At 33.3% G+C, this 25281-nt stretch overlaps 2 protein-coding genes across 2 annotated transcripts; one reads left to right on the plus strand and one right to left on the minus strand.

Moving 5' to 3' along the window:
* Window positions 1-617: 617 nt before the first annotated feature.
* LOC137924510 (gloverin-like) lies at window positions 618-2601 on the plus strand. Its single transcript, XM_068767896.1, has 4 exons — window positions 618-706; window positions 1241-1373; window positions 1534-1719; window positions 2373-2601. Exons 1-4 carry the CDS (start codon window positions 618-620, stop codon window positions 2502-2504), a joined length of 540 nt encoding a protein of 179 aa, XP_068623997.1. The 3' UTR covers window positions 2505-2601.
* A 9192-nt stretch (window positions 2602-11793) lies between these two features.
* On the minus strand, window positions 11794-24148 carry LOC137924511 (uncharacterized). Its single transcript, XM_068767897.1, has 7 exons — window positions 24131-24148; window positions 23489-23599; window positions 22766-22868; window positions 13527-13620; window positions 12753-12885; window positions 12407-12592; window positions 11794-11925 (listed from the first exon to the last, which is right to left on the minus strand). Exons 1-7 carry the CDS (start codon window positions 24146-24148, stop codon window positions 11794-11796), a joined length of 777 nt encoding a protein of 258 aa, XP_068623998.1.
* Between the last annotated feature and the right edge of the window lie 1133 nt (window positions 24149-25281).

Here is a 25281-nt window from a genome sequence, read left to right on the forward strand (position 1 = left end):
TTTCCATTAATCGGGATCATTTAGAAAAGTTTGCTTAAGTAATAATTGGCAAAGGCTATGCTCGGAAATTGTTGATCTGATCATATCAGGGATAAAGAGATCTGTAGATAAACAAAGTGAAACAGAAATTGGCTAGTTGAAGTGATAGTGCAGCAGCCAACAGAGCAAACAGATGATGGTCGCTGCGGCCCAAAATTTTTGGGGACAATTAGTTAGTACCCAGACTAGTTGCAGACGAGCTTTTTAAGGCTGTCGGATAACGCTAAATGAAGCCGTCATTTAGTCTTATTAGAAATCTACACGGGAGGCCTTTGACAGGCAGTGGACGACCTAAAGCTGAAATATCGATGACTTAACAATGAAAATTTTAAAATAACTAAAAACTTTTCCACTTGAATAACCAGACTAGTTAAAATTTAACGCCAATTATATTATTTATGTATATTTATACTTCTACTATTTCTCGTCTATTGCCTCATCTGATAAAACTGCCCATTCTACTTTTTTTGCTATTTAGAAATTATGCATAAATTTTCCAGCGTGTACAATAAAGAATATTACTTGAGATTTATTATCCGTACAATAATTTACCTGTGTTTTTTTTATTTACAGCAAAGATGAAGGTTCTGTGTATATTGCTCGGCATCGTCGCGGTGGCAGTAGCCCAATACGATTACCAAGTCCATCCGCTTGTTTTAATTGATAGGTAAGAATAAATTTTAAAACACACATTTTTATCAAGTTACAAGTTGCATAAAGTCAAGGCAAAGAAAGAAGTGCTTTCTTAATTACAGACCGGAAGTGAACTTAATCACTAAAGCGTTACATTGTAAAACAAGTAGGACTTTAATAGAACTATACTAATCTGGATTTATTAATATTATTATATAAGATTAACTTGTGTTTATACATTTCGAATATAAATATATTACATGTGCTAGTGGATAAGCATACTGTAATCCATCAAATTATTTCAAAATTGCTTCGTTTATTACATTTCAAAACATACGTGTATTGTTTATAGCCAAAGTAATCAGTATCTATTTTTTATACTCTTCAAACATGGTATTTTTCTTCTAAAATTACTAAAACACATAAGTCTTAGTATAAATCAAACAACTAACATAAGAGCAAAATTACTCGCCCACACTGTTCGTCGAAAATAGTTTAAAAAATGATCAGCTGATGACATTTAAAGTATTATAATTGTAATAAGAAACTATTTTTTAACTGTTCACAGCTACCCCGAGTGGTACATTGGATCACAGAGCGGTCTCGCTCAGCAGCGACACCGCCGTGACGTCACGTTCGACCACAAGACCAACAACGGACGCGTGTTCGGCACGCTCGGGCAGAACGACGCCGGCCTCTTTGTGAGTGGACGAGCTGTCTTATTGTTATAAGTTGTGTTAACTGTAATGAAACAAAACGTTATGTTAACAGTTATATTGAGCTCTTGCAATATATTCTATAATACGGATACAGTAGCTGCAATGGTGATGAGTGATTTGTAATGAATGTCGCCGTGCACAGGGCAAAGGAGGATATGAACATAAGTTCTTCGACGACCACCGCGGCCGGCTTGACGGACAGGCGTACGGCACGCGTGTGCTGGGCCCCAACGGTGACTCCAGCCACCTGGGCGGCGCGCTCAACTGGAAGGACTCTAACGCTGCAGCGTCTTTTGATATCAGCAAGCAGATACACGGACCCACCTCTGTAAGCACTCCGCTTATACATCATCATCTAATAATTATCACAGAGACAGAACATGAAACACTACGGCAATATCCGAATAGCTAAATGAAATTTAAATTTACCTGGAAAAGATTACGACGTACACATATCATAAGTTACTCCATAACTTCTGTTGCATAATAAACACATAATCATCTTCACTTCGAACGTAAAATATTATCCACTGCTATGTAAACACTTCTCTTATTCATTTATTCGTATTATAATTCACTTGCACTAGTTTATAATGATCACTTGTGTACGCCTTGAAGAGATAACCAGAGCAGATAGAAACCAAAATCATTGAACTTCCCTATAAATACATTCCGCAATTTGCAAGCGTGCTCCAAAGAAGAGCAATTTTACTTTGTAACTTTAACACAAAAACTCTTAACTAACAACTGTTGTACTCTATTATTATTAAAGTAGGTTACATTAACATTTTAATTAATTTAAGCTACATTATAAATACAACTTTTAAAACATTTATTGTGAATTAATCAGAGCAATATTTTGTACAAGAGACGTCTCTATCCTTTAGTCTGCTATTTAATATTCTATCTGTGGATCTATTTCGGATAAAACTTATGTTCTCCTGCGCTCTTTTGGTTGTTTATCACTATATGTTTGTCCAGATGTCAGCGGGCGCGGGAGGCATCTGGCCCGTGGGAAAGAACGGTGACTTCTCGCTGCAGGGTACATATGGGAAGACATCAGGAATGAATTCTGAATTCGGTGGCAAAGCGCTGTTCAACTATCGCTGGTGAATCGCTCCCTGGAAAAGAGTTTAGCTGTTGTCTGCAGTATTCTCTAACTTTATCCTTCCTTTGTTACATCCATCCATCTTGCATCATCTTTTATGTGATGATATCTCATCTGTATTCCACTCAACTATCTTTCCTTTTATCCTATAATAGTTTTATAATTGTAACAAGACTTATCAGTTGAATCTCAATTGCTACTCTACTCTCCCTATTTTTCCAGAGCCATAAAAAAACTCTTTCTTTCTTTTTATTTCTTCCAGCAATTAACCTCTGAATCTGCAATAATATTATGAATCTCCAATTAACTTATTTATATATAATACGATTTGTGCTTGAAATAGAAATAATGTCTAGTCCTTATTAATAAATATTTATTTGTAGATGCAAATATTTGTTTTCGTTTGCCTTAAACTATACTTTTAACCGAGGAGAAAGGAGTCATGAGTACACTCACGCACACATACACACACTTTTTAATAATATAAACGAAATTGAACAGAAGTAAACCCTTAGTAATATATAATGCATTTGGTCAGAAAAAGACTAATTTCAGAAACAACAAAAAAATTAAATTATGTAAATAATAATTATAATGATATTTTTTATCAAAGTACCAAAATACGTATTAGAAACAGAGGTATAAAAAATACATGTACAATTGATAGATGTGTGCCTGCCTGTACCACGGCCTGTACCGCAGAAGCAGTGATTTATTATTGAAGCATAGCAGTATCCAAAGGTTTGAAATAACTTTAGACGTCGTATAGAACATCGCATATAAAATTGACAAAGTTAAATATTACCATGTGGTGTAAATTCAATAACAGTTCGTTATACAATAGAGATATGAACGAAATCATCAAAATTTTCAATAAATTTTGTTTTTTTTATATTGCTTAAAATAATATTAATTCGGTTATTTTAGAAAATAATTATAATATCAATGTTACGCCTAAATTATGTACAAAATAGTCTATTGAAACTCATTATATTATTAATCGCACACTAAGGAAAAATAGAGAAAAATTCAACAAATAGCCTTTTTTATGTGCATATGCGTAATATAAAGACGTAACAGAGTGCATTCCTTGGATATACCGTGCAGGAAACAAGACAATTTGGAAGAGGGGCCGAGTATGGTGCTCTTTTGACGTCCCACCTAGCGGATATAAAGAGGCTTCATTGCAATATCTTGGCATTCACTTTTATCCCCCAGACACCTTTACCTGATTAATCAAAATTTTAAATTATCCTTCCCACGTTGCTATTGACGCTCGTTCTAGAAATGGGCAGAGGAACGCTCATAATAGACTTAAATTTTTCAGTAGAGAGATTTCACTATTATACCTGTTGCTATTCCCTCTTTCATCGTCATTTGAACATCCACTGTTGGACATAGACTTCCCGATTGATTTCTAATGAGACCGACTGGAAGCAGATTGCAGTCAGGGTCACATATCTCCACTGCATATATTTATTATGAATTTATTATTAGTTATTTCGTTGACTAGGTAATTGGTTACCTTATTTGTGTGGTGTTGTGATATAGTACACGAAACTATATTATTTTATAAAACTAAACACATCCATTGGTTGACCACAAACACAGAAGTTAGAGTTAAACTTAAAGGCTGCCCAATACTACCATCTTTTTTTTAAAACGACTCGAAAAACGGAAAACTTTAAACTACAAAAACGTATCACTCGCCTCGATTAACTGACGTAATCCCGCGGCTTCCGAAATTCATCAAACTCACACAAAGCGACGAAAGCTTTATCGATATGTGAAAGCCCCGATTGGTATTGGGAGAGCAATTTGTTCAATCCTCATGTTCGGATTAATTTCGTGTATTTTTTGTTTATTTTATCTTTTATACAATTTTTGAGCATTTCAATAATATGACACTTATCTGATACAACCATAGAGAGAAAAAACTAAAAATAATTAAAAAAGACATTTTTACGATATAAATGTACATCGATGATGATATAAGAACAATAGTATACACTTACATATTAAACTATTAAATCATTTTTCTTTTAATTATTGTGTGACATGAACGTAATAGCATACATATAAATGACAAATTGCCATATTTCTATTTTATTTAATTGATGATCTAGTTGTGTATGGTCAAATTAATAAATAAATAACATGTTCTAAAAGCAAATACTTAACATAAAGTGAACACAATTTTTTATACCGGTTAATTGAAGGTAATCAATAAATGTTCGTGGAACCGGCGACCTTTGAGGCTGAAAGGTTCTCAAGTGGCGACCAGCAGCTAGTAGACGCGGTGTGGCTATCCTTCCAACATGTTTCTTTATGGCCCCGTTATTGGGGGCCGCTCGTACACCTAACTAGTTTGAGATAGGGATTTACATTCTTAAATATTTAATGGAATCAGGCGTTACCTTGCGGAAGTCCATCCTAAGTAAGAAAAGAACCAATATTTAGCCACTTCCGCACATGCAGTGGTAGTCGTGCAACAAAGTGCACGGCCCGCCAGCCCGCTGATAAATGCGTATGCGGCAAACAATGCGGATCACACAACCGCCACCGCCAAATTACTCAACTCGTGTTTGTTGCACGACTACCACTGCATGTGCGAAAGTGGCTAAATATTGGTCATTTTCTTAATTTTCATTCTTCTTTTAATTAATTTTTTCACATACATGATTTTATTTTCGCGCTCTTCTTCAATGCGTCTAAAGATCTTTCATTCTTTTCCTTACTTTCTACATTTCATCTGTCTTACTCTTTCATTCCATTTTACCTCTTTTTGAAGCCTTTCATCCATCAACTCATTCCTCAGGTTTTACAATATTCATTTTTATCTTATTTTACAGATTTTAATTTATGTACATGTTACTATTATTTAATTTTTTTTTACATTCTTTACTCTTCTTTATTTTTATTATTTGTGTGACAATCCTCCAACATGTTGAACCGACTACACAGTTAAGGTAGAGGGAAGTAGCTGAATGCGGACAGCTTAAGAGCGATCATCGTCGTGGCGATCTTTGAGGTAGGCCGTGCAGTGGGCGCCTATCGGCTGAAAAATAGAAGAGTTAAAGCTTCAAAGAACTGAATGTTTAGTTCGTTTATTGAAAATATTCGTTCATAAAAAGAAATTCATATTACATCACATAAAATATACATCACATTACATAATAATTGTACTCGCAAATCTTTCTGTAATTATGTTAAAAAAAATTTAGCATAGCTTATTTTGAGAATAATTTTTATTATTAATAAACTGTTATTTGTAATTTAATGGTTACTAAAAATTACATCAATTAAATAAAAGATACATATATTATTTACATTATTTAAGTTTGATTTTGTCACTAAATAATTGTTACTTAAGATGAAATTTGTTTTAATTATGAAATATCTGTGCAGTTGTTCGAAAATTATATTTAACAAACAAAAAAAAACATTTGCTAATTATTCGGCAAAACCATTGAATGTTTGTCTGAATACGAGCATCGGCAGCGGAACTCGAAAGTATAATTTTTAATCATCATAAAATATTGCCACAAAATCTTATGTTCGATTGTCATGCCAAATTATGCTCTAACCGTTGCTAGAGAAATTCATATCTGTCGTTTATACTATCTTGATGATACCACACAGTGTACGTCATATATTGGACGCTTTTACTTAAAGCATTAAGAATGTCAACACTAAAATGTTTCCTTTCATATGAGGAATGTCCACAATATAGAGATAAGGATTTTTTCGCATGAAAAAAAATCACTTATTTGTACCTTTAATGCTGAAGATACAATTTAACACCAAAAAAAACCTCATGATTAATTGTTCAAAGATTAAAAAAATAATGGCTTCCGCATCATCGTCTTAATTAGCGGGTAACCGGATCATTGGGGATATTCCCGGGAGACTGCGCCAGATCGATTTCTCGCTCTGTTAATGTATACGTAATATTTAAAGCTACATGTTTGCTTTGTAAATGATTATATTATATCTGGTGGGATCCTTAGACATTTAAGCTTGTTTTTTTTTAATCAAAAATTTAAGGTTATGTCGATATTTAGATATATCAACCCCATTGTGAGCATCATAAATATTCGCATTTACAACATTCAAAAATCATTATAGATGTTGCTAGATCGTTTCGATTGTCGTTTCACCGCTTCCGACTTTTTTTTCTGCAAAAAACATTGTCAATTGATAACCCAGATTTCAAGTCTCTACGTTAATTCTTTGTTAATACAATGTTGTCATATTCACACGCACATACACACTACGAGTACAATTAGATGAGTCCGATTTCTGCCTCAAAAATAAAAATTTGTTTACTGGATTTTGCACAGGTCTCAGCCTTTTAATTATTTATAGCCACATTTAAGTTAATAAAGTAAATTGCTTAAACTTAAAAACATTTGATATCCTTTTTTTTTATAACCCTATCCGGTTTTGGACGCGGCTACATAAGATCTTGAATTTATTACATTACTTCTAGTTTTTTTCATATTTTTTTTATTATAATCTGTATATTTTGTTTATAATTCTTCTTTTACTTTTCTTAACTATAACTTGAATTAAATATAAATTAAACACATAACTTGAATTAAGCAATACTTAACGTTAGATGAAATATAGAATGAATTTATAACAATGTTGGTCTATAAGTTTATAAATATATCAAAGGACACCAGTTATTTACTAAAATATTCTATTTAACTTTATTATGTAGCCTTCGACCGACTATTGCATAATTTGCAATGCAGTTATTTTAATGCAGAAACACTTCTCTATAATACCACCGGAATGAATCCCTAATGACTGTATTTTAGTTTACGTTATTCAGATGCGGATATTTGTTTCAATGAAACTTATTTTCCAATGTTGTACGTTAAATATTCTCTTTCTAAGAGGACTCTTTTATAACCCCAGCAAAACTATTGCAAGGTTAAGACAAACAAACTTCTCCCGCGCTCTTAATTGTGTTGTCAGTTCACTGAATGGGGGGCCTACCCACGCCGCGTCTAGCAAATCATGATCGCCACTCGAAAACCATTCGGCCCTAGTAACCGTCGGTTATTTCAGACAAGTAATACTCAGCGATGTGATATATAAAATAAAAAACAGGAATAGTAAAGACACGTTTATTAAAGACTAGAATATATTATTAATAAATAACAATCGAAACACGATATTCTTCGTACTTCTCATTCACCAGCGGTATCTGTACTGAGCTCTGCCGCCGTACTCGGAGTTGAACCCGGAGGTCTTTCCGTACGTGCCTTGCAGCGAGAAGTCGCCGTCCCTGCCCACGGGCCAGCTGCCGCCCGCGCCCGCCGTCACCTGGACACAGACAACAATACAGCACAAGTAGTAGAGAAAATACGTTATACTTATGTAAACCATCTTTCAATCTACATTAAAGTAAAAAAAGTGACTCTGTATTTGGCACTAATCGGTGTAACATAACTCCTGAAGATGCCCCGTGGAGGGGCGAAACACGTGTTAAGTGATATGACGGTGGCGGTTGTGTAATTCGCATTGTTTGCCGCATACGCATTTATCAGCGGGCTGGCGAGCGGTGCACTTTGTTACACGACTGTGCGGAAGTGGCTAAATATTGGTCCCTTTCTTACTTAGGATGGACTTCCGCAAGGTAACGCCTGATTCCATTAAATATCTACATTAAACACATGAATTACGATAATTTCTTTCTCATTAAAAGGAAATAATAAGGTTATAACAAATACTAACTCACCAATTAGTTTTGTAACAGGTCTCGAGAAAAAAGCTTCAACTACTCGCTCTGGAAACGAGCTATTGACTGCTGTCCACACACCCGTTGCCTCACTATTTATCTGGATCTCGATGTCAGGACTACCCGGAAGCGAGTATACTATCTTCCTGTCTCAGGTTGAATGTTATTCCCCGTTTTTCTCGCTATCATCTCGAGTTTACACCCAACTATTTTTGTATTATGCGTAATTGATAACCCGTTCCTTAGAGTACGTTTATTTTTAATGAATCGCTTAATGTTGATAACCGGACGGTGAATCCCTGAGATAGGTCATTGACATTGATCTACATGCCCAAAATCATAACACATTCTAGTTTTTTTTTTAAATCGTCTTTGTAATTTTAAATACATTTCGACTTTTTTGTATAATATTATGACTGGTTTACCAACCAAATCTTTGTATAAATACTATCGCCTACTATTCGACTCATTGAACAATGGTAGCCCAGCGGTAGAGGAGACTGAGACTTGAAATCGTAGGTCGCGGGTTCGATTACCAAGATACGATCTTATATGATTTATTACATAGAATATCAATGCTAATAAATAAGTTTCCAGAAGATGGGCAGCAGCGTCTTATGCGTACTATAATACCACACTGCTATCGCCAACTCACCTGTCATGCGTGGCGATTATGGAATTTCCTCCAATAGATACCTTTGGGAAAGACAAATACTTTTCAGTGGGTGTCCATAGACTGAAATGACGATTACGTACTGGAGTAGATAAAAAATTTTCAATATTTTTTAAACTATTTTTATTTTTTGTCCGATAATATTATTAATCATTATGTCAAAGATATACTTTTTGTATATATTGCCTATAAAATGACGGTATTCATAATAATAAACTATTCACGACAACAAAAAAAAATCTTTTCTTCATTGCATAAAAAATGTTCATTAATTGTTTTACTAAATGTAAATACTTATTACATATAACAGTTTTTATTGTTTATAGCTGTCAAAGTTAGGTATTGGCAATCTTTTATAATTATATTCCTTTTTTAATTAGCTTTCTTTATAATAAAAGTTAATTAACAAACAGTAACGATCGAAAACAAATACCAAACATATAATAATTATTTTTCATTAATTAAATATAAATTAATAGATAATAGTTAATAGAATATATTAATAATATTTAATATACAGTAATTTATGAATAGAGTACTTTTAAAGTTAAAACGCTTATGATTTACTTATGAAAATAATAAAAGTTACTAAGTGTTGTGTGAATGATCTATTTTACTTAAAACAGGCACCTTAACATCGTTGCATCCTGTAAAATCATTATTAGAAGAAGTAAGCCCCATTATCTTTGAGAGCCTTTTGCATAGCGTTTTGCACACAGACGCCGTTTCATTATTAACTTGGGATAGTATACGGTAATTGTTTTCTTTCTTGTCAAACCATATCTATCTCCTAGCTAAGATGTTAGTTTTAGTAGACGCCATTGGAAGACGTCCTTCAAAGAAAACATACTGTAACTGAGATTGTTTTGTCTTGTTTCAATGACCTAGTTTCCGCAAACAAGCGACAATGTGCTCATTTTGCATCAGGAGAATTATCATGAACAGTCACTGAGATTAGCAGAATTTTAAACAGTAGCAAGATATGGAGCTTTATAAATAAAAACTAACCAAAGTCAAGTGACGACATAAATTCATTTAGAATTTGTACGAAATTGTTAAAATTTTACTTTGGTAAATCTATCATGACACTGTTATGTTTAATTTGCCATTCATTTTCAGTGTAATCGGTTAATTAAATTAATTTTGTGATCAATAAATGGTAGTGGTCAGTATTTATCGCTTTGAAGTTGTACCAAATAATTGATTTATTTGATGCAGCTTCAAAGTGAATCATCGAACGTTGCGCGTTTGACGATTCGCTATGAATTTCAGCAGTCATAAGAATTCAAGAAAGTTTTCAAATAACAACGAAATTTTTGTGAAATAAATAAAGAAATTGATTCCCTTCAATTTTTAAGATTAGATCTACACTTCCAAGGAAAAGGCATTCAGTTTTAACTTGTAAAGGTTACCCATTTGGACCATCGCACACAATTTCATTATTCATTCATCTTTGTCTTCATTTTATCTAATGCTGATGTCGAAGATAAGAGTACTTTCATTTCCATCAACAATTTATAGTATTTTCTGGCATACATAAGGAATAGAATGTAAAGTATAACATGAACTCTGTCCTTATAATACATTATGATTAATGTCTTTAAACGCGAAATTAGTCACACTCGAAAACTAGAAACTGTGGAAAGAATCAGAAACAGAATCTCGGAGCACATTTGTAGCCGAAGTTATGGAAGTCACAGGAGGCTTTACCAAGAACTCCCCCAACCTTCATAACAAGGTGTTAGCGGCGGATTCGAGGCATCCGTGCGCATGAACTAGCCCCGCGGTAGCGCTAGAACTAATTTTGGTCACGTCGTTATGACAACGAGTAAGAAGTTTTAGGTCTACTCTAAAAATATGAGGTTCATAGAAACTACGAAGAACGTGAAAGCGTTCCCGTAGTTTGTACAAAGTCCGGCATAAAATTTTCGCAGTCTTTGTAACGAAAGCGTATGTCATTTTGATTTTTGGATAGCTTAGATCGTACATTAATTGACAATAAATAAGCAATTCATAAGTCAATTATTTCATAAATAATGAATAACGTAATGATAAGATAGTAAAAAAAGGAATCTTTCACAATTCTGCATATTAAAAATAATTGTTTTTTACTATATCCCCCTGCAGACGTATTACAAAAAGCTATCGCCATGTAGCATGTTGCAATAAAAATATATTATTAATATTAAGAAATTCCGATGCATCACTTCAAATAGGTCATTGTAAAAAGCTTTAAAGCTTTTTGCTGACAAATAAGCTAAACATTCACCTTTTTAAAACTTTTACACTGATAACCAAATACACTGAATATAACATTGACATTGGTCGTGAATTACATCGTTAAAACTGCAGTATTTAATACAGAAACACGTCTCTATGAGCAATTAAAACCGAACAGCGAGGACTAAATCACAGTTTAGCGGTATTTAGATGTTCCATTGGACATTAGACCGCTACTTCTCTCGCGAAAAAGTAAATATACACATAAGTAGAAAAAGTAAATATACAGTATTAAGCTTTGTAATGAAGAAATATTAAAAGTTGACAGACAAAAAAGATACCGTCTTAATTATAGTCTACATTAGGGCAGCTTACGTGGACTTGTATCAAAGACATAACGTTGCCACTAACTGCAAACGGATAAAAAAAACATTAAGGAGCAATCGGAAAATCCTGCATTATGTGACTTAAACCAATCCACGCTAGACTTGCGCGGTCGGCTACGAGTCTTTAGAAAGGAAGCAAGGAACAAACAAACGTGATGTTTAATAAAGAAAAAAAGATGGATATTAATAAATATGTTTATTATAGACTAAAATAAATTATTAATAAATTACATTCTAAACACGATGTTCTTCGGATCTCTCATTCACCAGCGGTATCTGTACTGAGCTCTGCCGCCGTACTCGGAGTTGAACCCGGAGGTCTTGCCGTACGTGCCCTGCAGCGAGAAGTCGCCGTTCCTGCCCACGGGCCAGCTGCCCCCCGCGCCCGCCGTCATCTAGACACAGACAACAATACAGCACAAGTAGCAGATACAAAGTCCACGTTTGTGGTCACACTAAAAACTCTAACCTTACCTCACAGAATGAACTAAATAATAATTTGATAAACTTAAACTTTTTTTAGTTACTCAGATATTGCTCAACGCTTTTTCTTTCCTGTAAAAAGCCTTAATTCTACCCATTCCTCACGATTTATTAAATTTCTCTTAAACAAGTCGTGTTCACATCGAGCAGGTTGATCAATTTGTTTTTACATACATCAACCTCCATACTATGTTTATTATTAGTTAGCTTGTTTAAGAACTCAAAGTTATAATAAAAACATATGATCTATTTACGAAATAATCTTTTCTGTGAAAAATTTAAACAAAAAAATTCGTTACTCAGATATTTCTGAAGTGCTTGATGTTCATAACTCGCTTACAATCTACTTAGCCTTAGTAATAATCCTTATGCTTGTAAAAGTGAGTTGCTTACGGAGGTTGGTCCGTGTATCTGCTTGCTGACATCCAAGGAGGCCGCCGCGTTGGAGTTCCTCCAGTTGAGCGCTCCGCCCAGATGGCTGGAGTCACCGTACGGGCCCAGCACACGTGTGCCGTACGCCTGTCCGTCCAGCCGGCCGCGGTGGTCGTCGAAGAACTTGTGCTCATATCCTCCTTTGCCCTGTCCACGACGACATTCATTACAAATCACTCATCACCATTGCAGCTACTGTATCCGTATTATAGAATATATTGCAAGGGCTCAATATAACTGTTAACATAACGTCTTGCTTCATTACAGTTAACACAACTTATAACAATGAGACAGCTCGTCCACTCACAAAGAGGCCGGCGTCGTTCTGCCCGAGCGTGCCGAACACGCGTCCGTTGTTGGTCTTGTGGTCGAACGTGACGTCACGGCGGTGTCGCTGCTGAGCGAGACCGCTCTGTGACCCGATGTACCACTCGGGATAGCTGTGGACAGAAATTTAGACCAGAGCTTATTTTATCATCAATTTTTAACATTTCAATTGTTTTCAAGTGCAACTTTAATATATAAAAATAGTAACAGTTGATCAATTTGACTAATCGCCGAAGAATCATTACAGTAAAATACACAACTTATCTCATTAGTTATAGCTTGGTGATATCAAGCTAAGAATGCGTTTACAAGCGTCTGTTGCTTGCATAGTACACGCACATTTTTTAAATTAATGTTAATTGTTCTTGTTTACTCTACGAATTATAACCTAATTCTAACACTGTTTTTTGTTTAATTTTAATTCGTTGAGTATCTCTAACAACAGTGATCTAAACACCTGGCTTAAATTATACTTCAATAACCTTTTCATCGAAAATAGATATGAATTAAAAAAAATATTTGTACACTTTGTTTATAGTGAAGTCCGCTTTGTAATAATCGTTTTATTTAACTTTCTAACAAAAGTGCGTTTGGAGGAGAGGTGAACAATTCATCTGAGCCAGCGGTCAAGTACAAGCTTCTAACTACATGTTATTTTGACGAGATATCATCGATAAATCATCGATACATTAAAATTATCTGTATAAGTATATGATATTAAAAAAAAACTTATGATATACTATAAAAAGTTTACCTGTCATAAGGAACAGGATATGCGGGATAGTCGTTGTATTGAGAAGCAGCCATAGCGACAGCGCAGAAAAAAACGAACATCCCCTTCATTTTATCTGTAATAGAACATAATATTTTATCACCTATGCTTAAAACTTACTTGAAACCAATCAAAATTATATGCTTTAACTTAAAAGTGGGTTACTATGTAAGTATTATGGAAAATACTCCATCCATAGAAATTAAAACCGAAGCAAACTTTATACATATTTCTGCTCAATTGAAGATATAATTTTACATATATAAATATACATACATATGTATATATTTATAAATATATACATACATATATGTATATATATATATATATATATATATATATATATATATATATATATATATATAAAACTAAATTTAATGCTAATTTAGTGAAAATACTTATTATTTCAGATAGTGGTGTGTAAATCAAAATATTACTTACAAAATTATTCAACAAAGATTTTTTTATTTTAAAATAAATCTTGTATATAATCATGGAATCCAATGTTATTCGGAAAAGAAGGATCACGTAAAACAGATTTGATACATATCATTTAATACAGATTGACAAAACAACTACACAATAAGAGTTAAAAGAAAGAATCTAATAAAATTAATTACATAAATTCGTACAAAACTTACAAACAATTAAAGTGGAAATAGACAGGCACATGATGAAAGAGAATACATTGAAAATAATAATATCAATGCAGTATCTACGAGACGGTAAAAGAGTATCTACGTTGTGCAAAAAAGTATAAATGAAATAAAATATAATAAATGGAAGGAGTAGAGAGAGACAGAATTAGATATAGGAGAATGACATTAAAAACATGGCGGGAACAACATGGATACACATAGCAAAAGAGAACGGAATAAAAGAAGACCAGATGAAAGGATCGACCGTTGCCTGTATTAATATTATTATTATCATTAAGCGTGTTTTCAGACATAAAGGCTATTTTATTTTGTTTTTTTTTTTAATAATATAATAAAGATGAATATATAAGACAGTTAATAATGACCACCATAAATAAGAAGAATAATATAAATTGGAATATCCATATGACCCGATTGCTTTTTTCACAGCAAAAGCTTAAATAATTTGTAAAAGCTAAATGATTAAAAAGTGACATTTCGCATCTTATTTGGATTATACAGCTTTAGTGCTTAAAGACGGTGAAAAAAACATCGTAATTAACTGGTCTTATATTGAAAACCCAAAAAATGTAACTTCCAAAAATCTAAAAAGCCGTTACAGATACTTACCAATTAGTTTCCCAACAGGTTTAGAAAAACGAGCACTTATCGGTCTGGAGACGAACTATCAAATGATATCCACGCACTCGCCGCCCCGGTATTTATTTGGTTCTCAGGACTTCCCGGGAGCGAATACAATGTCTCCCTATCGGAGGCTGAATGTTATTCCCCGTTTTTCTTGTAATCATCTCAAGTTTGTACCCAAATATTTTTACAGCGCACTTAATTGATAACATAAACTCTGACGTACAATTGTTTAATTATTCTCTTAATGTTGATAACAGTGAATCCCGAGATAGGTTATTGACGTTGAGACATGTTCGTTTTATTTTCAATACTTTTTTTTCTTCTTTAACTAATCGTATGTTAAGTCATCATTTCAGCCGATGAACGCCTATATTAAATAACATACATATGTTCATACAAAGTAAGTATTATTTCAACATCGTAATGCATTAATGTAACCAGTGAAAAAACTGTATAGACAATAACACTAACGAAAAAAATATGTACAAAATTAAAAAGAGTTTATTATTTATAAAAATATATTTTAAGAGCAATTGGGACCGAGAGAAGACGTGAGACGATCTCAATGATCATGATCACTCTGCTCAGAGCATAAGACTAAGAAAATAAGTGCAATTTAAGATTATCCTCACTACGAGACGACAATAAGACACATAGCTTATAAAGCAATTCGAAGTCAACCAAATAAAAGCAGTCTTCGCCGGCGTGGACTGTTAATATCGTATAGGAAAGACAATCCTACATCACCCTACACAATCTATTCCAGTAGTTTTAAACGCCGCAACGTTCTAAGTACGAAACCGAGTCTCGCAATGAAAAGATGACATTAATACAGGCTACGTACAAAACAATTTGCAGTCACTCGAAAAACAACCGGCCTGGTCAGGGACAAGCTCGGTTACACAGATATACATAGTATATACAAGATATACATATACTACAGATATACATGACTCTGTATTTGGCACTAATCGGTGTAACATAACTCCTGAAGATGCCCCGTGGAAGGGTGAAACACGTGTTGAGTGATTTAACGGTGGTACGAGTAGTTGTGTAATTCGCATTGTTTGCCGCACGCGCATTTATCAGCGGGCTGGCGGGCGGTGCACTTTGTTGCACGACTACCACTGCATGTGCGGAAGCGGCTAAATATTGGTCCTTTTTTACTTAGGATGGACTTCCGCAAAGTAACGCCTGATTCCATTAAATATTAAAGATATACATACTTCATTGATTGTTGGTGGAATTTTTCCGCCATTTGTCCTCCCACTGTCAACGCTTTAGTAACGGAAAGTTGCTCAGCTTTTAGATTGCTCAGGCGGCGCTTTAAATGGTAGTAATGTTAGCCAGGCAACAGAAACCGACCAAGCTAAGGTCCCCGGAGAGTGCCTTCGAAAAACCTTTTGAGAGATCACAACATAGAGCGCCGCCTGAACAATCTAAAAGCTGAACGACTTCCCGTTATTACATGTGATGTAACGACCCGATTCAAAGTTACCGAGGGTGTCCTGGAACTAAGTTAAGTAAACCGAACTTAGGCTAAGCACCTTTTGCGCTCTAACTACTTAAAACCGCGTAATCTCTTAATGCCAAGAAGGCAACAGTATAGATACTGATTGAAAAGAAAATACTTTAAATCGAGTATAGGGTTTTAAGGAGCAAATTTCGAATCATAATTTCAGCAAAAATTCTACGAAACGCTTATTTTTAGGCCCTTTAAAATTATTATTTTACTACTAAATATTACAAATTAATATTGGCATACTGAATGCTAAGTCAAGCAAAGAATTTCCTTGAATTTTTTACATAAAACCTACTTTTCTAAGACAAGGGGGTTTAATTTTATCTCGAAAAGGTTATCCATTTGGGTCATCGCTATTTGACACGATTTCGTCTTACATCTATCTTGGTCTTCATGCAGATTTTATCAAATGCTTGGGTCGCAGATTAGAGGATCAATCAACCGCTTATACTTTTTTTTCCGTTGAATGGAAACAGTAATTAATATACGCAATGGAAAATAAAAAGTTTATACCACTAACTTCATTAATAAAAGATATATTTTTAACATAACTATTCAAATTTATATCAATGTGAAATCATAATCAAGTTACCTTATTAGCAGATTTAATTTAAAAAAATTTGCTTGGCTGACATTTTATCACCACCCTTGTTAAATGTAATTAATATTTGTAGGTTTTATTGCAGTAGCATTTTAGCGGCGCTTAACAAGCTTATAATGGAGCTTATAGGAACTTTGACCAACTTTTTGTACTTATCTTAAGAATACGAAGTCTACGTGTATGTTTACGTAAGCTGTTAGCTTTTCATATAATGCTATCCTCACCGCGCCGTGTCTGTTGTTTGTCACTATTTTTCGGGAAGTATTATCACCATCATCATCAAAAAACAGAACGTTCTCTACTGGACACAGGCCTCTCCTAAAGATTTCTTGGCTACGGATGGAAGTCACGATGCGCTTGCCGGTGCCAACATGCTGCCAGCCTAAACCGATGACTCCTCTGTGAGGTCCTTTCGCCCAGTCACTCTATGGAGAGTCCACCCATATGACTTAAAATCCCGACGGCCAAATCCAGGGAAATAATATAACTTGTAGAATATTATTATTAAAAAAGGATAGACAAAACGTCTTACAAACTTCATAATAAGCTCGTTCAGCACCGTTCGATGACACGTTATTATTACAAAACCCATATTTAATTAGAGCAAGTGTGGTAGAAAAATGTCACAAGTGCAAATCCCATAGATTTGAGGGCTTTTTGTTTGCACCAACAACACAAAGTGGTTTAAGGCAAATAAAGCAAATCTTTCACAAGTATTACTGAGATATTAAACAAATCTGTATTTAAAAAAAAAGTACTCTATTCTAATTTTAATACAGTTGTGTGAAGAAAACCGCATGGCTGTTCCTTACGGAATAATTGTATTGACAATATATATGACAATATAATATGATATAACCGTATAGATGATTGTATTGATAAAAATTCATGGCAATATTGCACCTGCGGGATTAACGGGAATATCATGAAGGATTCCCACATTCGTGTGGCGCATAAGTGACTTCTTGTGGCGACATCGGCAGTGTCTTGTTGCACTTAAGGCGTTACTCGAAGTACGTTTGTCAACAAGACAATAGTTTTCCCTTCGCTTAAAAAATTTTTACCTATAAACAGTGACCCTGTATATATTCTTTTTCGCTCGATTTTGACTTCAAATCACTCGGATGGCTCGAGTTTACATTTCAAATTAGCGGCGTAACGGCGCTGCTCAAATACAAAGAGATAAAATAAAAAAGGACAATATAATGGCCAAAGTTTATATATTTCCCGGTAAACCTCTCCGGAAATTCGTCTCGTCCTAAAATATCGCTGACATACTTAAAAGGCTAAAAAATAAATCCTCCCCGGGACCTGATAATGTATCCAACAGAGTTCTTAAAATCTTTTCCCCTCATCTTATTCTCCTTTTGGTTTCCATCTTGAACTCCGTCGTCGCCAGGTACTCCTTTCTTGAAAACTGGAAGGAAACGTTTGTGATGGTAAGTTTTATTCGGGGAAACGGAAAAAATTCTTCCGGATAAGTAAAATTAGAGATATTTCCAAAAAGGAAAAGCGAAAATTTTACAAAATCACGACGTATCGTCAAAAAAACTCGCGGTGCGGCCACCATCTTGAATTTCGGAAATGTCAAATTTTTTCAGAGGTTCCATGAGAAAATGCGAAAACCCACATATGACGTGGTTTCCGCATTTCCTTGAACCTCTATATCTACACCCTCCGGGAAAACGGCCGCGTCGCACAGTCGGGGAAATTTGCAGGATAATATTTACTATAATTATTATAATAATCATGATTAATCATTGTTAAACTTAATTTAAAAAAAGCAACAGTTATGGCCGCCCCTTCGGAGCAAATCCTATAATGTAAAAAAATTGATGATTTACAAGCGCATTTAATTGTTCACTTCAATGAAAATAACTTAATTAAATTGGCATTTCCTCTGTCCAAAATATTTATTTGAAAATTATACACACAGATGTTTTTTCCGTAAAAACTTCGGTTAATTCGCCGTGTAGGTACAGAGTTCAGTGTTGTATGAAGTAGATTACGAGCCTGTTGACATAATGACGACGAAACTTCACAGCACCGTCACCGCTATCACCTTGCCTGACCTTCAAGGGGCCCTGTATTTTCATCTTCATTTTAGTTTACGATATAAGTAGCATGCTAGGATAACCTTTTTTAAGGATTCATGGTGTACACGTCACAAACGACAGCTTAGCGCAGCAAAATCGCAGCTACTTTGGCGTAGCATGTTTAATCTGACACGTTTTATTTACCTTGCCAATAGCAAGATAAGATTAAGTAAACATGCCGTGGACAACACGTAGTTCGTCACTTTTTCAAAGTTGATAACAATTATAGGTCTGATATAATTTAAAAAGGTGTTTATTCATCACAGGAGCCAAATAGTGAAAGATCTTATATTACCCAATTCTTTATTCACTTCAAAACCCCTTAACATTAATTATTTACAATAAACGACATTGTCGTCTCATATTAAAAATATTTCTAAAAACTATTTAACACATACAGTTACTTAACATAAAGGAATCGTACAGTCAATGTTTAAAAACCCTAACTATGACATTTAAATGAAAAGTCATTGACTATCATGTACAATTATTATTTAAATAAAATAAAATCATGATTAAAACAGAATTTTACTTTCACAAAATATTATAAAAAGTAATCGGTAAAAACTTTCAAGAAACAATGACACGACTTTAAAAGTGTCTCAATACAAAAGCAACATAAAAATTATAAAGTGAAATAGTACTTTAAAAAAAAACAAACGAAGTTCGTATCTCTTCATATAAAATTCTCATGCGTGCAAAAACCATATTTAAATCATGTATAATCGAAAATTTACGATTCAAACTGTAAATAGAATTTTTAAAAAATTGAAATATTAAAGGAGTTTTTTCTAAGGACAAAATAAGTATTGTTATTTAAAATTAAATTCTTGGTTTATCTACCAATATACCGTTGTACTGTTAAACCTAATGAAAATTTTTTTAATTATTTTTTAAAATCAAAAAGCACCGATTTCCATAATACCATACGAGCCAGAACTTTGGTCGACTTAAAACGATTTCTATTAATTCGCAACATACGGACATTCACAAATCATGGTTATAAAATTTGTATAACATAACAGGTGTTATTTAAATAAATTATACATTTTGCCAACGTGGCGGAAATAAATATAGAATAATTACTAATTTTGTATTTATTCCGAAAACACAGTATTAAAAAACAACATTATCGGCTAATCACGGATAAATGCGAGAAAAAGAGACACAATAAAAACAAAAATCACAACGAACGTTCAACCGTAAGTATATTGTTTAAAATCCTGTGTAAACTGTAGTAAAAAATATTTAAATCTAGTTTGTACTGTGGCTTAACCTATTCAGCGCTTAATGCGACATCTGACGTCAGCACGCGACTTTGATCAATGCATAAGAATCGAGAAATAACTGCAACTTTTAACCGCAACTCTGGTCTGGTCAAGACTAGACTAGTTGTAAATCGTTTATATTGGAATCGCTACATAGCTTCTGCAATATTGTGCTGCAAGTTTAGTGATACACTGCAAAAATATCAAGCTTACACTATAGTCAATATTGAAGATTTTAGAAAGCTGTTGCAATATTTCTTACTATAACTCTGGTGATATGTAATTACTGCAAAGACATCAAATCTAGATTATAGTCGATAGAGAAAAATTGCCCGATATCAGCTGCAATATTGCCGGCTGCGAAGGCCAAGACTTTAGTCAATGTTGAAGAACCACCAGAATTCTGCAACATTTATGCAGCTCCTATATTGTGTACGTACTGTAAATAGATTAAATCTAGCCTATAGCCAATGCAGAGGAATCGCAAGTTTGCAATACTAGTGCTATGTAGTCACAAAGAAGTCAAGGCCTGGAGAGATGTCTGAAAGCTCTTAACTTTTGTAAAGCCAATTCAGAAGAATCGCGAATTTCTTTTTTATTTTTTGGTGTAGCTCTACTGCAAAAAGATATAGACTGAAATATCTAACTATCGTCTAGTCCAAAGGCAGAGACATTATGATAGCTATTTTAACGGTGTAAGCTGTAATAAAATATTCATACTGTATACAACTCAAAATGATCGAAAAATAAGATTAAGAATTAATTTGCAAAGATTCCTTAGAAAATTGAATGTACACACAATGTGAAAATTGTATGATACATACCGGCATTTGATATGGCACGTCGAAAATATCCAAGCAGTTTCTATAAACTAGTTATCATAGTAAAAGTAGAGAGAAAGAGATCAAGAAGGCGATCAGCAGCCCGACAGGCGGACTGTATGCGAGTGATAACGGTCTTCACTCAGAAAAACAGTTCATCGAGACGAAGGTCGCGACCTGCAGCAATGAAGACAAGCGAAGAAGCTATAAAAAGGAGAAAGAAGAGTCCTTATTACAGTGGGTTTCTTATCCACACACGTATAATCAAAAACATGAACTTAAAAATAAACGTCAATGAAGTGCGGACGTGCCAAATCAAATGCCGAATACTATTATTCAATATAGTTTAAATACTGTAACATTACGTGTACATTTTAAAAACTCAAATGTTTTAATACTGTTGTATAAAACCTGTATTCTTTTATACACATCTTTGCAAAAATAGTGATATTAATATTTAATTATTGATAGAGTTACATAACATCACTTGCAGTGTTGCAATATTTCTTACTTTAATTAAATTCTCTATATTCGATATGACAACACCATACAACGAACATTCAGAAGACAAAGTGTTGCTCTATTGTGGAGAACCTTTTTGTCCAGCCTATCTAGCAGTGGGCGTCCTATGATATTTCTCAAGAAATAAATCGTAAGACACAATCACCTCAAGCTAATTCGCATAATTTATAAACAATTATAGGCTTTAATAATTTAGAAATAGAATAACCAGAATCTTATTGTATTCGACAATAGGCATGAACATAATTAGCAAAAATATACCAAAAATAAATATATATAAAAAAACACCACTACATAATGTTAAAATATAACTTAAAAATTATATCTTAAATATTTTACAATTATTATTGCCGGTATATTAACATAATAATAGAAACTAAAGCCATTCTTACGCAATCAAACTATGTTATATGGCAGCAATGAAATCATTACAGAACATTGACCTTATTAAATAACCTCTGCTGTAATCGCCGGAAAATTAATACCAAAAAATACACGACTTGATTGGTAACATTGTAAGAATGTGTTTACATGTCCACACTGCATCGCTCTTTTAAAGTTCTTGTTTACCTTGGGAATTAGTGTTTTTAATACCGAGTCTGTGACTTAGTTTATAACGATTGTTGATGCCCGCTATAATCGTCTGTCCTTTTCACTAGGTTATCAACGGAGAAGACGACGTTAAAAAGATTGTTAGATACAAGACTTACAAAAAATAGCTACATGTAAACCAATCTTTAAGTTTATTACAATTATTAAAGACCACTAGAATCATATGTCCTTTTCACTACATAGTCAACCGATAAGACGATGATAAACATTTTTACTTGCACACCTTTTGAACAGTTTTCACATGTAAACTCATCTTGATATTAAAAACAATTTTTGACGCCCACTATCATCTATCCTTTCCACTAGCTTGAAAGAGATATTATAAACTATCCGGCAAAAGATACAGCACGCTTACATATCTAATTCTGTGACACCATCCAGTAAAAATACTATAAATTACTCTTACAACTAAAATCACACACTGTTATTATCTACAGATATCCGTCTTAAATTAAAAATCCATACAATTTTCGAATTCAAAAATTCAAGGAACGTGGTTTCAGCGCAGTGTTCCTCAAGTACTGGTGCGCTAAGATAGTCAAATCCAACTGATCCTGTGTTTTCCCACATGCAAATATCTCCCACTCGCTGTCCGTCTGTGAAAAAGAAATTAAATTGTCAAGCACGTGTTGCCAGGAGAATAAAAATTGATGACAGTCAAATTTTAATCTACAAACTTTTGGTCAATTACAAGCAACCTCTTCGCATCTCAAATTTTTAACACAGAATTAATAAAGCCTCTAAATTGTAAGCGTAACAAACATTTATTACTCTTCTTTATATGTCAAATATACATTACGTACACTGATTAAATGGGAAGTTTTGTAGGGATAAGAGTATATATAAATCTAATTCAAATCATCCTGTATGAAGCGATGATACTGAAATATATACCATTAATTTATATTTTTTACAGGAATGCGACAGGTCAAGAACTTTTTACAGTGCAGTAAACAATAATTAATATTAAAATTTAGTAATGCGAATTTTAGAAACGCTTTTTCTCACTGTATTATATGTTATTATTTGTGTAATTATCGTTTTTTGCACAGGGTATACAATACATTTATCGGCAGCAAATAAATTATATATACACCTCTTCATAGCTTTTGTATCTCTGTCGATGTCTAAAATATATATTATATTTACTACATTCTTTACCTTGCACTATGTTTTCAATTAAAGGAAAATCTGTAGAATGTACTTAAATACTAACCATAATCAAAACAGGTTTTTCTTCATGAAACTCTGTTGAATCCTGTTCAAACTTGATGGACCTCACTGCAGATTTCTTCACTATCATCGGCTCACCTGACGAGCGACGCACCTACAACGAGGAAAAATATTTTTTTAATTCATAAATATATCTATTTATATACATATAAGAGATTTCCTCCTGACTCGTCTGGATATCTCAGGAACCGTAATATAAAGAGACGAGAAATTTGGTTTAAGAACTTTCTTTTTGCTGAATATTGGTCAGCTAAGAACGGATTTTATGAAATTCTATCCGCAAGACGGGGGAGACCAACACATTTCATTATTATCCCTATTTTACTAGACTTGTATCCGTTTGTTTATAAAATACATTTCAGAATGTAAGATACTGAATTTGAGTATTTTGTTTTAAAATGAATACCCCCTCTGAAAGAGAAAATGACTATATTTTCAAACAAAAGATATTATTATAAGTCTTACTAGTTTTAATATTATTGATGTCAAAAAATCCCCAAAAATGGATTTTTAAAATTACATCCACTAAAGACATGCGGGCCATACGAGCACATATATATGAGCATGTCTGTATATATGTGTTTATAAATAAATTTAGACAAAGGTACTGACTGAGAGGACTGACTGAACGGAGCGCTTGCATGCCTAAGGCGCGGTACGGTTTCGGTACTATTATGCTAGAGACTAAAAATTGTAAATTTAAAACATTATTGGCTATTGCTCTTATAATTGTATTAATATTATGAGACAAATTACTTTAAAGCAGACCTATATTCGAATAACACTTGTTTGTCTGTGAAGGTATTAATGTCCGAAAATTATACTTCGTGTAAAATGTATATAGCAGTCATTTAAATATAACACTTTTAAAAACTTCCTCATTTGAAACATCTTCAACTGTTATTTTTATCGATTTGAAATATGTTCCAAATAATCTGTTTAGATTTTGAAAACTTAGGTTGTTATGAATAGTATGTATATTTTTTTCGTATGTTATACTATTAATAAGTTAAAATAGGTATCCAATGTGATTTAAACATTGAATTGGATATAAATCATGAGTGTCGAATAGTATGCACTATTATTACTCAAACTGTATTCCAATAGATTATAAATTGCATTAAGTATATATTTCGATATTTAAATCTATTGATTTAAATGATGTATTTTATTGTATATGGTACACATTTATCGTAAATAAAAATAAGTAAAAAAAAAAAAACAAAACTCAAGTGAAAAAATACATTTATTGAAATAAAAAATGACATCGGATCATTTTGGATTGGAAATGGGTATACAAACAATATTGACAGTTACTCTAAACTACAATAAAAAAATAAAACACAATGTTTACAATATGTTGCCATACCACTACAGCTACAGAATAAATTAAAACATTCTTTTAAAAAAACATAAATTAGTAACAAAAACAATTATTCAACAAGATAAATAAATATGTTTCTAAATAAAAAAAAGAAAAAAATGTAGATTCAACACTGGCCTGTCAATATTGTGATAGGAATGGATTTGGTCAGATGAAGAGGAATGTTGGGTATGGGATGTCATTTTATTATTTCAAGTAGTCTTAAGTATAGCTGCCGATTAACATTAAAATTGTTTAGTTTTAACATCAAAATTATATAAATAAATAGCTTCGTAATTAAATTACAGAATCCACAACCGTTGCGACTGAAATGTCAATTTTAGTCATGATTATCTATTAGAATGTTAATAATTTTACAGGCAAATTACAAAGCAAATGTTTAACTTAGTGTG

This window comes from Battus philenor, unplaced genomic scaffold (assembly GCF_028537555.1).
Source record: "Battus philenor isolate CCGP_79_NKW_IND1 unplaced genomic scaffold, ilBatPhil1.0.hap1 SCAF_24, whole genome shotgun sequence".
Classification (NCBI taxonomy): Eukaryota; Metazoa; Arthropoda; class Insecta; order Lepidoptera; family Papilionidae; genus Battus; species Battus philenor.